This window comes from Rhamphochromis sp. 'chilingali' (assembly GCF_963969265.1).
Source record: "Rhamphochromis sp. 'chilingali' genome assembly, chromosome: 22".
Lineage (NCBI taxonomy): Eukaryota > Metazoa > Chordata > Actinopteri > Cichliformes > Cichlidae > Rhamphochromis > Rhamphochromis sp. 'chilingali'.
Window position 1 is genome coordinate 7,978,414 of NC_137950.1, and position 16,870 is coordinate 7,995,283.

Genomic DNA, 16,870 nt, shown 5'->3' on the forward strand with positions numbered 1-16,870 from the left:
CCTGGCTGATGAGAGTTATATATGTGTGTGTCTGTGTGTATGCATGTGGAGGAACTGCTTGTGCTGCGAGCTTAATAGAAACCCTATACCCCCGCATTTTCAATGTAAAACTCACATGTAACAGGCTGACTGCAGCTTAAATGATGCTGTGCATATCCACAAGGGGACATTTTGGAAGACGAGCTGGTTTTGGTACGGATCTTAACGAGGCAACCAGATAGTGAACTCAGCCTTTTCTTTCACCACTCTCACATCAAAATTGAGTCTGCGTTGTCTCAGTATAATAGTTGGTGAACTGAACGCATCCATATTCATGAGCGAGGAGCTCGGAAGAAAGTTGCAGTGGATTTAAATAGACAGCAAGTTGGAGCGAGGGATGAATTTATCAATAATGTAAGCTACTAAAACTTTCATGTTGTTTGCTGTCACCCATATTCCCTCATGGGAAATCGTTTGGTCAGCTGTCAAGCCCTCGACTCTCCCCTGCGCACACAAATGATTGCTGAGGTGCTGCGGCAAAATGCTTTGTAGGGACATTAAACTGATAAGTTTGGCCCCGACTTCCTCGCTGCCTCCTTCTTCTTTCTTAGTCTTTCGCATTTGGCCCCATGTACACTTTCTTTCATTCTCCACTTTTTTTGTTACAACCCAACCCCAGAAATCCATCCTATCCCCCCCATCCATCCTTCTCTCTGAGCTCTTTTACAACCCGTGGTAACCACTGATACAGCCAGTGCAACAATATGCTCCTATTTCTCTTAACCTCCTGACTCAGGCTACTGATAAAGCTTGTCAGCAAGCGGTTGGGATCCGCAGTGTTACACTAGCAGGATTTTCCACAAGCAGGATTTTCCACACTGTGAGCCGGGACGCTACGCTTTAACACATTAGCCTTTCGCTAGGAGTCATGTCCGAAGCAACACATTTACGAGCACAGTGCTCATTTTAACTAATAACTCAGAAAAACATGTTGACAGCATGCAGCAGAGCAAAGTATTTTATGACCTTGTTTGATTTGTTTTGTCTAACTTTTTGTCTTTCTGGGTTTGGAGACATTGGAACAGTTCAGCAAAACGGACAAATTTACAAAATGCATTTATTAAAAGCAACCTGCACTAACCTGCAGCGTCAAATGATTGCAGTTACTCATCACTGAGACAGGTTGTTAATTAACTTTCCCCACCTGTAACCCGATCTCGTGGAAGTATTTCAGATGACCACAACCTCTTCAAAGGGCAGCGCTGACAGCCTGAAAACAATTCAGAATGAAAGTAGAATATATTGTCATTCCGGAAAGTCCTCTATGACTGTTCTTCTCTGATGCCAGCCCCCAATAACAAGCTTTCCATTAGGACATCGGAAGTGTAGTGATAGGGGCTCAAAAAGAGTGGAGTTAGGAGTGACAGACCTGTGCTCACTTGCCAGAATCCCATGCATTACACACACTGCCAAAGGAAAACTTGTGCACCACTGTGGTACATCAAAAGCTTTGACATAATGCTATTATCCAAATAGCACTCTCGAATGAAGGGCTCGATTTGGAATGGTTCATGGTGGACAGGTGGAGGAGGTGGAGGTTTAAAGTATGGTGGTGTTTTGAATCAGACATCGAAGTTGATCACTATGGTGAAAACACCCAGGTGCCAGTGATATAGATGACCCTCTGGTATAATTTCTACTCATAAGTTAAGCAAATAAAGCTGCAAAAGTTACCCGTCCTTTCTACAAACCTCTTAACTCTACAGCCCTTATTTGGTTAGCTTTTAAAAACAAATCTGTGGCGGCACGGTGGTTAGCACTGTTGCCTCACAGCAAGAAGGTCCTGAGTTCTTTCTGTGTGGCGTTTATGTGCGTTCTCCGTGTACTCCAGCTTCCTCCCACAGTCCAAGGACATGCAGTTAACGGGGATAGGTTAACTGGAAACAATTGCCCATAGGTGTGAATGGTTTTCTCTGTTTATGTGTTAGCCCGGGAACAGACTGGCCAAGTATCCAGGGTGTACCCCGCCTCTTGCCCTAAGACAGCTGGAATAGGCTCCAGCGCCCCCCGTGACCCTGACAAACGGAGGCGAATGGATGGATGGATAGAACCAAATCTTCTTTGTTTTTTCTGTGGACACTTCTTTTATTTCTTAGAGACTAGCTGCCTGTTTTTTCTAAGATGGAGGCTAAGTTGAAAACAGCTGTTCCAATGTTTCAAGATATTGTTTTATTCAGGCATTTCACAGTTTGATGAATCGTGTCTTACCTTATAACTTATGCTTAACATGGAATTTTTAACTACCCTTTCCAGGCAGCAAAAACTACTATCTTGGAATACATCCTAAGGTGCTAATGCTAAACTTGTAGTTGAAATTGTTGAAACTTCAAAGAAGCCAGCAATCGTTATTATTGTCCAAAATCTGGATCTTTGATCATCTCTGCCTCTACAGATCAATAACTGTGGGTAATTTTTATTCATGACCATGAATTTTCTCCAACTTTTAACACGACATTGTTCTGCCTAATCTTTTCTAAACCTTAAAAATACAAATGGCAAATCCAAGACTTCTCTCTAAAACACCTGTCCTGTTTAGCTGCTTGTCTTAGATACTGTGCAGTGTACTACTGGACCACCACTTCTAGATTCCTTCTTTAAGGAAACTATAATCTCAGATTTTCATATAAGACAAAGGCTTTTGTAGATACACCACTACATTAACATTCCCGTGCTCAGATGTGGAACAGGAAAACAGCCAAAGAACTGTCATCGATTTTTCTCACAAAGTGGCATTTTTCATGAGGATCTTGCAAAGGAAGACAAATAAATAAAGATGTATAAATGCATGCATATCCGTGAGCATGCATGCACATATTTATGCACAATGACGGAGATGGATTGTGAATTACAAAGGGCTGCAGCAGTCACCCTCAATATTTCATGAACATCCTTTCACTTTCAGTTCTCTCTTTTTTTATTCTGACATGTTCAGCACTCTTTTTTCCAAAAAAAGGTTTTATTTTTGTCAGTCTCCTCCCTGAAAAAAGCTGGGGTAAGGGAGTGCAGACAGGAAAGGGGGAAAAAAGTGATCACAGAGAAAGAAAAAGAAGCTTTGACGCATTTGGAGAAAGGGGGATTGATGGGAGACGAGCAGAAAAGGTGAGGCAGTAGCAGCGGCTGTCTCTGAACACAGATGAACCTCACTTTTCACGCTTAGATACCTTCCTTCCTGCTTTGTGCACATTCACATGTGCCGGCTTTGTAAAGTTTACTCTTGGAAGAAAAGGCATTGCAACCCCAAGGAGGCAAAGACAAAAACAAGGCTGGTTGTCATGATTGGTAAAGGCGAAAATGGTTTCGTAATATAGCGAGGCCACTGAAGTTAAGCAAAACCAAGGAAGGAGAGAGCGATTTTAATGTCAGCATTTCTCTTCACAGCGGCCATTTTATAATCATCTCCCTGGTGATTTCCTGTCAGACATGAAAAGTTTCTATTTTCTCACCTCGTTCCAACTAAGTTTGGCTGAATTTAAACTTTTAGATTTGTAGAGTTCATGAGTTCGTATGTTTGAGGTTGTTAAAATCTGACATAAATCCTCAATTGAGGTTTCAGAACAGGAGTCCTATTGTAAAGGGGGGGGGGGGGACCCATCACTGACACGATCAGGTTTGGGGTTCCCAGGAAGTTAATTTGTTTTTGCCCAGCTACTGGTTTGTTCTGTCTTTGTAGCCTTTAGATTCACATTAATAAGAGTCCAAGACCTCATGTTCGCCTTCAGGGATCCGCGACATATAAGAGTTGATTAATTTGCCTCTGTTTCATGATAGTGGTCATGTCAGTAATAATAATTGCATCCTTCAGTCCTGTGGTATTATTTCCTCATGGCTCTGAATATCCTCTTGTACTTGACATAAAGATATGCATGTCAGGGATGGGTGGATAACAGTCCACAAATCTAGATGGTAGACTCCCCATTTCTTATCATCTCCTTCAACTCTGTTATTCCTCCTCTTCCAAGTACAGAATAAATCGAGCCTTATTTCAAAGCAGTATCTGGCTTTCTTTTCTCACCTGGCTCCTTTCCCTTTCTTTAGCCCCGTTTCTCATGTTCACCTACCTTATCTGCTTCCTTTCCTTTCTACTTTCTCCTGCTGTTTCCATCCCGACTGCCTTTTCTTGCACCTCGCTGGAACCTTTTAATGAAGGAACAAACGCACATGTTCAGCTGAATGTCACTGCATTGGCCCAGCTCCCGCTCCGTCTCTCAGCTGCTTCCTGTGCCTAACACCTTGGCCTTTGCCGTACTTGAACTTCAGGGAAGAGTGAGTTTTAATCAAGGCGACGTGGCTTTTCACATCCTCTTTCAGAGCCACTCTTGACTTTGATCTGAATTCCTTTCATGAGCATAATGGAGAGTTGTGAAGCCTGAATTTCACTAGGTTGCATCAAGAAAATCGTCCCAGTTCTGCAATGTACAAAGTAAGCAATATTCAAGCTGTTTTAGCTTCCATTGAGTATTGGTGATTGGTGGGAGATTGGTGCAACCTATTGTTAACGTATGTATTGTCTGAGAGTTGTACTATTATAGTGATAATCTTATAAAGAAAAGGGCAAGGCTAAAATTACATAAGGAAGTGAAAGGAACAGAATCTAGTTCATGATTCTTAATTTATTGTTTAGCTAGATGTGTTAGTGTATTCTCTTTTTCCGATTTCTCATGAATTTTGCTCAAATTGCTTGCTTTTTGCCTTTTATGTTCAGTTTGTAACAAAACACTTGACTTCCTGTCTTTGCAACACCAGCAAATTTGTTAGGCTCATTTTTTTCTAGTCACGACCACTTTAGTCGAAATAGGACTGCCATTCCATCTGAAGGCATTTAGGTGTGGCAGAATTGCTTTGTTCTGGCTACAGTCTCCCCAAACTATGTACATATATGAAAAGTTTTGTGCAGGGTGGTCCACATCCTTGTCCTACCATGCACATGCATGAAGAAATCAGAAGCCTCTCAGAGAACACCGCAGGCATCTCCAAAAGTTGATTCTGTTCATCTGGACGTAGGTTTTCTGTGGGAGAAACATTTCGTCACTCATCCAAGTGTCTTCTTCAGTCTCAGCTGACTGCAGGTTTCCCCAATCTTATGAATAGTACATTTGCACAATGACTGAAACTAGCACCACTGAATGAACAATGGGCTGGGAAGTCAGTTCCTTGATCATTAATATGCAACTTCTCATGACCATTGATCAACAACCACTGATCAAAGCTCATTGATCAAAGACCACGAATCAATAGCCACAAAAAGGCCATTGCAGAAGAAGCAGGACGTGTAAAGGTCTTATCAGCCCAAAGGAAACGTGCTAACAGGCATCTGCTGATTCTTAAGGTAATGTTTGTTAACACTGTGATCGGTGGATCTGCTGGGATTGGCAGATGAGCTTGACTCCGTGGCCTACCAGATTTATTTGCATGCACTCTTTTTAGTCTTTTAGCCTCTACACATCAACTTCCACATATTATTTTTAACCTTTAAGCAGCTTAAAATTTATTAAAATCATCTATCGATCGATCCGTGTGTGTTGTGTCCTGCTTTTTCCATAGCTTTTATCTAAAATTATGTCCATACATTGCATACATTAAACCCAAGCCTTTTTTTTACCTTTTCAGTCTGGAAAACCTGGAAAGTTAATGTGAAAACATTAACATGAGTGATCTCAATCCTCCTTTTATGTCTGAATATATTTAAGTTGTGTAAGATAAGGTATAGCACGTTCAGTATTTGCACATGCATCTTTTATTATATAGCTGTTTCACCCAACTGTAGTATCGTGCCAAGAATTCCCCGAGTGAAAGATATAGATTTGGAGAGAACATACGAAGAGCCAAGGCCAACTGGTATGTGTGGAGACGGGCAAGGCAGAGATGGATGCAGAACCACGTCTTGTTTGAGTTAAAGTAAACACAATGAAAAATATCTATTCAGAGAGTCTCGTCTATATCGATCGCTCTCAGAGTGCATGTGTGCACCTTATCTCATCCTGCTGAGGATTCATTTCCCTACTCTCATGAAAGAAATAACAGGTGGAAAGAACTTGATGAGAAGGGTAGAAACTTTTTCTTCTCTTTCTTTTGCAACAAACTTTGCACTTTTTTTGAATTTTTCTAACTTATTTCTGCTAACATACACACACAGATGTAAAGTTCATATGTACATGCATTGATTTCTGCGTGAGATTATTAGGGCACAGAGTCAGCTGAGTGATGTAGCGAGACAGGGGAAGACACAACGCTTGCATATTGTTTTTTTTTCTCCACTAGTCAAGAAGAACTTAACTAAAGAGGGAAAGGGGGGAGCATGCACGCTGTGTTTGCATGTGTAAGAAAGAAGAAAGGCATCGAAGAACCCAAGAGAGCAGAATACTTGGTGCTGATGAGTTTGATTATGTTGCCTCTCATATAAAACTGTTGTTGTGTGTTTTCATGTGTGTGCCTGTGGTGTAGCGCATGTGTGCTCCTTGCTTTCAGAGTTTTGACAGAGCATATCCCCGTGTATCTTTCCTCTAATTGAATCCATCCCTCAGGGTGTCACTGCTTGTTTATATGCTGACACCATGAAGGTGTGTGTGTGTGTGGTTTCACAATAAAGGCAGTACATTGCAAACTTTCTGCCCTTATTGTTTAATTATAGCCCAGCAGCTGGAGAGTCAGAGGAAGAGAACAAGGGCAGAAGAGGAAGATTTATTGATTGCATTAGTCAGATTATTCATATTTAATGTTTTGCTTTGTCTCTGTCTCACTACATAAACCCCCTCCTCTGCCTTTTCTTTATGCCTCCCTGTTATAAATCCACCTCATCCTCTTGTAAGACCTCTAGTAAACAATATTTTGTATGCATCAGTAAAACCTGCCCTTTACATCTTCACCTTTCAAAAGGTTTCCCTGAATTTTGAGTTGTTATTAACTATAAAATTATTATATTTATAATCCTTTGTCCTTTAAAGGAGGACAAAGCACATACATTTAAAGACTTTTCTATATATTTTACAGTGACAATTTGACTTATAGTCTATAAAATTAAGTGTGTACTCTGTTGGAGCAAGTTGTAATCAGAGGATAATAAGCAATTATAATATATAGTGTATATAGGCTAGCAGTAGCAGTGCCTGAAGCATTTATTCGGCGCTTGCTAACATTAGCTACTGTCAGACACCAAAAGCTGCTGGCTGTAGCAGACCAAGGCTAGCTACAAACAAACCACTAAACACTCAGACACAAACTCACAGAACAGGTGTTCTGTGTCTTTCAGTGAATATCCATTATACGCCCCCAGAGGCTTAGTCAGCAGACTAGCCAGTGGGAGCTAGCCTGTTTTTCCTGTCTAACTCCAGAGGAAAAGCTGCTAATTGGGGATGCTAACTAAGGTTGTCTGTTACACAGTTGTAGACCATGTAGCACAGAGTGTGTCTTAGCAGAACTACTTATTTATTTATTACTGGCACTGTCTCCTTTCACTAGTTAAGAGAACCATTAAACATTGCAGAAGCCCCAACTAAGTTGTTTAATAAAAACACAAAATACAAGCTTGCATTGTTTTTTTTTTTTTAAATTATTATACATGTTTTTTCGAGTACCTTCTTTTAAATGTCCATTTATGCTTGTTGGTTTCATATCGGCATATACACATAAAGAGATCGACAGTGAATCCCTGAAATTCGGTAACATAACAGGGGAAATAACTGTTTAAGGTGAACAATCGAAGCTGCTACCAACTGGAACGAACAATGCTATTTGATTGAGACAGGGTGTTTGAAGGGTTTAACTATGTAACCAGCTCTAACTCTCCAAACCTCAACCTTCCTCTGTATTGATTTAAAACTGCAGCAAAATGGCAGCCTTGCTAAATAACAGATAATATAAAGTCTCCATTGAACCACCTATAGTGTGAGCCACTAAGGATCTATAAAAATATCCATCCATTGATTTGTAGCTAGTGTAGCTACCAACCAGCAAAGGGGAACATCAGATTGCCTAAGGTCTTGGGTATCTGTCTGGGTATTAATCTTCAGCCTGGGCCTACAAAAGCATTGCTAGTTGTTCTTGCTCTTAGTTCTTATTCCTTGCTTCCAAAGGTTCATGTGTAAATTTTAAAATTTTCTGTTTTTTACACCATGTAAGTGTTTAATATAAATCATACTCTTCACATCCCAACTGAAGATGGCTCACAGAGCTTCAAAAATAAGTGGCCTGTCAGAACTCACTAATTTGACAGATCTTCATATTATTGCAGAAGAGATCATTTCTGGTGAAAGCGTAGGAGGCTGAGAGGGAAAAGGGCAGGACCAGGGAGAGGTTGATTATCACATATTGATTCTGCAGAGATGCATGTAGACCTGCCTTTCTTCGTACTGTACTATAGATTCATGCAAAGTGCATACAGTTCCCTGTTTTATGTCCTTTGGCAGAGTACATTTGCTTCCTTTATGAATGTTTTCTTGCTGACCTATCTAGTATATACACATTTCCTTAATGAGGACAACTTCTGATTTAATTAGAGCACAGGCAGCAGCGTATTCTACAGGTGTAGATTAAACTTGTACTGGAAAAGCAATGTTTGGTTTTCTAAATTTGGAAGAAGCTAATTAGCACACATTATTAATAGATATATTTAAAACGCATCTTTAACCATTCCCTGTCATATGCAGAAGCATTATTATTTTGTTTCAAAGGTTTCTGGAAATTAATTTATTATCAGTTTGCTATATTATTTTTGCACAAATAGGACCAAATTTGCCTGTATTTGAGCTGGAAGGAAAACCAAGTTTCATCAGTGTGTTGAGTTCGATACCCCTACTTTAACAAATTAGCTTATAATGATTCGTTTCTGTTTATTCGTGGACTTCTCAAAGTTTTGATGACTTGAAATTTAGCGGGCTAGTGTATGGTTAAGGGCAACACAGATAAAATGGACCCATTAAATAAAATAACTATTTATTAAACAGTTAGCTGATAAAAAGCTTCCTGACAGCACAGGAGAACCTGCAGAGATGTTCAGGGATTCCTAACCCTGCACATGCTTTCCAGGAAGTGCAGTTTGAAATAGTCCAGTAGTATAACAATCAAGCCTTGGTTGGCCTGAGTAGATATTAAGAAGTGAGTCTAGGTTTATTTTTTTTAATGTTAATTTTAAATCATGTTTCAAATTTAGTTCACTCATTTTGTTTGTTTGTTTTTTCTTTCCAGTCATTAGTTAGGCGTCAGGCTCTAGAGACCAGTCTGCAACCTGCTGGTAATCTCCAGTTGTGGGACATGATGTGTAATACACAACTGGTTGGCGAGCGGTTGCTGGCTGTCACCAGGTGAAATTGGTCACTTGCTTCACTAAAGCATTTGCCCACTGCAGGTATTTTTTCTTCGTAGGTTACTAATGCAATTTACATTTAAACCTGCTGTACAACAAAATATTTTCCTATTCTCCTCTCTCCATAACGTTTATATATAATGGTAATTTGTTGGCCAACGAGATAATAAAATTTCTAGCTAGTTTTGTCTGGAGCTTGAAGGAGCTTTATGAGGATGTATGGAGAAACCTAGCGATAATGGTTTGCGCTGGTGAAGACTGCTAATATCAGTTGCTTAAACAAACAAGCCCGTAGAGCTCATTATTTTTAATTAGCCCCGCCTTCTTCTTCCTTAACTGCAAAGACATGCTGGCGCTGCCATAGTGTCGATTCCAGTTTGCACTCTTTAAAACTTTTAGTGCCACTCTTCTCAAAGTAGAGGCCCTCGTGGCTGAGCTTTTGTTTCCTGCTTAATGATCCCGCTCCATGTACTGACTGATCTTTTTAATTGCATCCCTTTGGACTCAGAACTTTCTCTGCATTCTCGAGTGTGTGACATAATCAGGCACAGCCTTCCAGATGCAACAATCATTATCCAAGTGATGCTACTGAGGCTTCCTTTGGACACAGACTTAAATATCCAGCCTACATCAATCAATACTCCTGTTAAGAACTGTTTGGAACTACCAAAGATTGTTGTATTCTTGAATGCTTCTGCGTAGCACAGGTAATACTTAGTGTCAATTAATGGACGCAGTCAAATTCCTGATTTCTTATTTTTATGTATCTGAAACATTTAAGAGTGACAAAAAAAAAAGGAAATCAGGAACATCCACACACGTACTCATCATCTAACAGATGCATTGGGGGTAACTTTGGGTTCAGTACCGTGACCAACGATCCCTGAGCACATGGACTGTAGGAGCCCAGGATTGATCCAACAAACTTCTGCTACCACCTGAGCCACAGCCCAGATGAACGAATTCAAGACTGCTTAGCTGAGACGTTTGAGATTCTTTTCTACTTCGTGTAAAGCAATCAAGCCAGCGGAGGCTTATTTGGACTAGCACAACAGAGGGTTGTTTAAAATTCTCTGTTTCACCATTTTCATCCATCCTGCTCTTGCTTTTCTGTGTTGACAGGTCATGCTGACCCAGCTTCATAATGGGTCAGTGGGATGAACGAGCAAGTGGCGACTAATGCGATAAAAGACAGACAAGTCATTTGTCCTCACGGCCTGCATGCACACTTTTACACACCACTCCTTCTATTCACATGTGTGAAATGCTCACACTTGGACACACACACATATGACAAACTGTTATCTTTCTGTCTAACATTGTTAGCCAGACTGGATGCAGGGTGCTGCCTGCAGGTGTAGTGCCATCTATAATACGAGTGGTGTGTGTTTGCTTGCATGTATTCAGTAAAAATGCGGTGTGGTTGTGTGTGTGTGTGTACTTATTGAAACAGTATTACCCTAATCTGTGTTTAGTCTCATCATTGATTGGTGTCACATTGCTCTAGCTGGCATTTAGCCTAACCACATTAGGTCTGCCCACTTCGACCCCACAGTCAATAAAATTCATGCGCTATGCATCAAGATGTCGCCACGTTCACTAACTGTAGACTTCATCCTCCTTTTAGTCAGCTTTCCAGTCTTCCAGCATCTGCCTTTGTCGTCTTTTGTTCCGCCTCAGACGATCTCATCTAAAGTGCCTATCCATCTCCCTCGCTAACACCCTGAACAATTTCCAACATGCCTTCCTAACGGATCTTTGGTTAAGAGAAATGAGAGCAGTGACTGCCACTCTGTACAGTTACAAGCAAGCTTTCCTATTTCCCAATTTTTCCTTCTTGGCTTGTTCTCCTTTCAGAAACAGCTTTTGATATAAAGAGATAAACATGCATCACTTTGTCAGATGAGGCTGGGATAATGAGGTCACTGGAGAAAGCCTTGAGAAATGCACATTTTTCTGCCGATTGTCACTGTAAGCTGCTGTCATCTCTCTGTGTTATATTCCTTAACTACTGTTCTGCACATGGTTCGAGCGAGCGTCCATGCTGGTGATCCTGCTGAACTGTGTGACACTGGGCATGTTTCATCCCTGTGAAGACATCAACTGTGACTCGGAGAGGTGCAAGATCTTACAGGTAAGGCTGTTCCTGGCTCAATATGATATGTATGAACTGTGTAAGTTGTAATTGTGCTTCACTTCCAGGACATCAGAGTTCCTATATATGTGTGTGATTGAACTTGCACAACAACGGCTTACTAAGAGTCAGTAGTTGTCATGTTTAAATTTGTATTTGCTTTTATATATTGTGGGTTCAGTGTGTTTACATGAGTTGGGTTACGTGGGAAGAATGATATCCTGTACTTAATACAAAATTAATTAATTAGTTTTTAATATATCTTAAACTCAATTTTATGAGTTGACACCGGTAGAGGGAGGCCAAAACCAGTTGTACCAGTTACCAGAGCTAAGCTAACATTATCTGTCAGTTAACCTGCACTGAGCTTTTAATTTTTAATCATGTCTTATATCGTTTGGTTGATTTCATTCATTTATCATTCATATTTTATTAAGCAGGTTTTGAAGTAATTAAGTTTTTTAATAATCTGAAGGTAAAAAGTTAATGATTTAATCAGCTCGTTTCTGTTTACATATTTCTCCAAAGGTTCTCGAATGATTTTGTACTAGCTAATTTTTTAAGAAAGAAATTATAAAAAGGTTACCTTAAAAAAAACAAAAAAAAAAACCCAGTATTTAATACAATGTTTAATTACTAAATTTAGTGTTAAATTTTACAAGGAATTATGAATGCATGTTGTTGACCGTGCTAGCTAGTTTTAGCTTTAGGTGATAACTCCTCAGGTCAACAATCTTATCCAAATGTGGCAATGATTATGTTCACAGGGTTTGAAATGATGTCTGAAGCCCTTGTTTCTCAGACTTTTCATGTAGAATAAAACAAATACACACATTTATACTATTTCAGCTCTCTCAGCCTACACAAACCCTCACCCTCCAATCACCTTCGGATTTTAGACTGTGTAAAACAACCAGTTGTTAACGTGGAAGATGGGGTGTAGTGGTGCATTGTCCAATATCTGCTTGACAAACTCTAAAATTCAAATTTCCACTTCATAAAATTTCATTTGCAGAGCAGTCCTTACCTTTAAAAATATCCTGACATCTCCCTCTCCTGCTTTGTCTTTCTTACATCTTTCTCCATTACTGGGTGTTGCACGCTGAGCTTTTTTTCCTCGCTCCGGGAAACACTGCCAGCTTGACATTAGCTAGCAGACAGATTTTGTGAGGAACTGCAAAAATGGTTTGTGTGTTTGGTGAGATTTGTTAAGCTGTTTGAAAAGTTGCATTTGAAATTACCACCCACTTAAAAACCGTATTCCTTTTATGCACACTCCTCTTTTGTAGCTCAGTTCAGCTAGTAGCTGAGTACTGCAACTGAACCTTTATTTACATCTGCACCATGAACATAACACAGAGATGAGAAGAAAGAAAGGATGTGTTGATGGCATAACTGATCTGTGGGATGTTATTATTTTCTAATAACTGAGTATCAATGCCACAACTGGAAGTGAAACCAGGCTCCAACACACAAAAAATAGCTAATTTGCAGGTAACTATATGTTTTAGCCTGTCTATCAGATTAACTTGCTCATCACGTAATGGTACCAGTATAAGTCTGGTCCAAGTTAAGAAAATACTAGAATTTCACCCCAAAAAATGGAGCACAGACTTCTTGGGTGGTCTGCGTCTGAAGGTCAGCTTTACCACAGGTGAAGCTTAGCAGCCAGCTATCAGCTACAGTAGCCAGTGTCAGCACAACCGTCAATCAAAGCAGCCACAGCCCTAACTGTAAGCCTTAATGCTATCCACATGGGCGACTTTACTCACTGCCTGGTAATTTCCAACACTCTTTACAATCCACACCACCCATTTGCAATGCAGGCTTTTAAGTGAACTGTGGTTTAACAATTGTCCAAGAACTCTTTGCCAGATGTCCAAGTGAAAGAAGGAACATACATATGCATGGCAGCAAGACACTTCCTTTACTGGCGCTCATTTATCCTCCATGTTTCCTTTATGAAGACAAAAACAAGCAGTGTAACTGGAAAGTATTAAACAGGTATTTCAGGGACAGCATCCACACACTCTATAGCAAGTAAATAAGGACAACTAATGCAGAGTGTGGGAAGAAAACATCAGACGTTAATGCTGCGCAAATCCCTGTTTGCGTGGCAGATCATGAGGCAACACAACCATTATTTAAACAGAACTATAGCAGCTGACAGGGAGCAGGAACACTGAAACACTGAGATAAATTCTAAAAATGTCTAAAAAACAACGCATTTAAAAGAATCCCGGAACGAGCTGCTGCTTTCCAGCATATCTGGTCTCTGCAGCTCCCCCCATTTACATTATCTGAGATGTAAGATAAACAACAATATTATGTGGAGGCGTTTCCATTAATTTACAGACCTGCTTTAACCCAGTAAACACTAATGGAGGAGTGCCACTGTTCGCACTGTGAAAAGCAGAAGCCTAGAAAACACTTTGTTTTCTGTGCTGAGGGAAACAAGTGGAGTGAGGTGCAGCAGAATGGATCCGCGTTATCTGGCATTGTTCATCTTCTGCAGTGAGGAGATAATGTGCTTGCAAAGTGTTTCCAAATAGATTGAATCAGAACTAAGTCATCTTATTTTCTTGTCCACTGACTCTGAAATTCAGCAGTTTCATTCCAATATGAGAAATCTACTTCGTGTATAGTCTCAGATGTTAAAGTCGGCTTAGTGGGTAACGCATGTGCTGATCTGGAGTGTTGGAAAGGTAAAGATAGTAGGGAAATAAAAGGGAGGAAAAGGGAAAGCAAATAAATTAAGGTTAGGGGCAGGGAAAGAAAAAAAGGGAAATGAGCAAGAAGAGGACATTTATGGAAAAAGGAAAAAGGCACGATTAAAAGAAATCACAGAAACAGGACAAAAGAATGCAGGGAAGAAAAGGAAGGTAAAGGAATAAGAAAATGTGAAGCAAGGAAAAGGAGGAAGGACAAGATATTAAATTAGGGAAAGGAAAAGTACTGAAGAGAAAGGATAATAGAAGTAGGAAAATAAGAAAGGTGAGGTAACAAAGAAAAACAGCAGAGAAGAAAGGAAACGAAACGAAGAGCAAAAAAAAGAAAGTGGAGAGGAGACGACGGAAAAGCAAGGGGATAAAAGCAGGGAGGAAGAGAAGATGTTAAAATAGAGAATATGGAATAAAAGGAGGTCAAGAAAGGAGAGAAGAGAAAAGGGAAAGATTAGACAGAAGTGAGAGGAAAAGGGGGAAAAGAAGAGCAGAGGTGAGAAAAGAGTTACAAAGAAAAATGGGAAATTTGGTGAAAGAAAGTAGGGGTGAATTCGAAGAATGAAGGTAGAGGAAGCAGGAGAAGGAAAAGGACAGGAAATCAGAGAAATAAAAATGCAAATGCAAAAGAAAAAAGAAGAAAGGACATATGAGGAAGAGGTGATGATGTGACAGGTGAATATGGAGAACAGGATATGTTGAGACGGTTGTGGGGGGGGGGACACGGAGCAGAGCTTTGTGAGGGTGCTGTTGCCAGGGCAGCCCATCCACTCCCTGCATCTCTTCTGCTCGCCGACATGAGATGAGATTTAATTCAGCGGCTCTCCTCTCCGAAGCGTAGACGAATGTACGGCCGAGAGGCTAAACGCATTCTTATTAATTCCTCGCTTCCTCCATTTCAATCTCCCCGTCATTGTAAGCGATCATAAAAGCACACGACCCACACTGCTCAGCTGTCTTTGCCGCACCGTCTCAGACGTCCTCACTCTCCAGTTTTGTCGGCCTCTTCTCGTTCCTCTTCCTTCTGTTTTCGCGCTCAGGGCTCAGTTTGACTTTGTAACCTCTTTAAATGCGTTTTTTCCCCCCAACAGTTTTTATACCGTCTCCATAGCCAAACACAAGCTTTAGCAGGCAGCTACAAGTTGATATTGTTGGCTTTATTCAGCTGGTTCAACAAACTGTAACACTGGTCACTGTCTGTGTTAAGTGTTAGTGTATAATAAATGAGCAATTTTATCAGACTGATGATAAAAGTATGGCCATAACTTTGTTACTGCAATCAGGCCCACAGACAGAGATAACAAAACCCAGTAGCAAAAACATAAATGCACACATTGACTGAGATGGATAAGCTGCCATCATAAATAAACCAACTGTAATTACTTCATTTTACATCAGGAATTCTACTTTGTCTCCCTGGGCTAATGTGTTCCCCAGCTATGCTTTCCCTCTTTGGCTGTGTGTGATGACAAGCTTGAAGTCACGAAATTGACGCTTTTAACATTTGTTATTGGCAAAACATTTGTTTAAATATAAAACCTGGCTGTAGTTTCAATATGGATACCATGCAAAATCTCCCCTCGTTCATTATATTTCGCTTCCAAGGAGACAGACTTTCTTTTAAAAGAAGTTGAAAGTAATGAAAGGAGCTGTAGTTCTTCAGGCTTGCTGATGTTTTTCTTTCAACATTGTTTGCTTTTTCAATCATTTTCAGTCCAATCTGTGTTCCTGACTGTCTTCAGAGTATTTTGTTGTTTTGTCTCTTGGTTGTTCACTAATTTATAAATCTAATCTATAAATCATTCGAGCATACAACAGTGGATGAACCAGTGTTGTATCCACACATAACAGAAAACTGTAAAAAAACAGTTTTGAATTGCATCTTTAGGCAATTTGTTACCAGCAGCCTTTCATAAAAACACTTCATTTGACTCATTTCTGTAGTTGCATTAATCTGCATTAATACAAAATGAAAACTAAAAAATAAAAATAAAAGAACTCCATCCATTTTCTTCCACTTGACCTCATCAGGGTCGCGGTCCCAGCTACCATAGGGCGAGACCGGGGTACATCCTGGACAGGTCGCCAATCTGACGCAGGGCTTTAAACAGATATTAGCCAAAAGCTCAGCATGGTGTACAGTGTCTCCTTAACAAATGTGGGCACACTAGACAAGTAGAAGATAGAAGTGGTGGCTTTGAAAACTATCTATAGCAGATGAATAGTATTGGAAAGTTATGTTCTTAAGAAGCAGAATAAGAAAAATCTTGAAAAGATGTCACACAACCTCCTGACTTTCAATCAGCCCTTCCTCCTTAAGGAAAGATAACAAAGGAAAATTAGGTGTGCCAAATTACTAAAGAACTGGACTAAAAATTAGGTTTTATGATCATCAAATCATCAACATGTGTGATGTGTGAGTAGATCAGAAGAGAAGTACAACAGTGAGTGTCTACAGCCATTTGTAAAACACGGTGGATCCTCTGTCACTGAATTTAAGAGAGTGGTATTTGGGATATTTTCAAAACTGATGGAATAATGAACACATGAAAGTATAATCAGATTTCGATCCACCATGTTGATTGGCAACACATTCATTCTTCTAGCTCAGGAGGCAGGTTAGTGATTGGAAGGTTAGTAGTTTGATCCCTGGCTCCCCCAGTCTGCATGCCAAGTATC

General features: G+C 40.1%; 1 protein-coding gene across 10 annotated transcripts in view; it reads left to right on the forward strand.

The window, feature by feature from the left end:
- cacna1g (calcium channel, voltage-dependent, T type, alpha 1G subunit) overlaps window positions 1-16,870 on the forward strand; it is a 332,915-nt gene that overhangs the window by 106,877 nt on the left and 209,168 nt on the right. For all 10 annotated transcript variants that reach the window (XM_080872626.1, XM_080872635.1, XM_080872629.1 and 7 more), the window contains exon 3: window positions 11,359-11,471. In XM_080872626.1, the coding sequence (XP_080728752.1) occupies window positions 11,359-11,471 (113 nt within the window). The remainder of the gene's footprint in view (window positions 1-11,358; window positions 11,472-16,870) is intronic.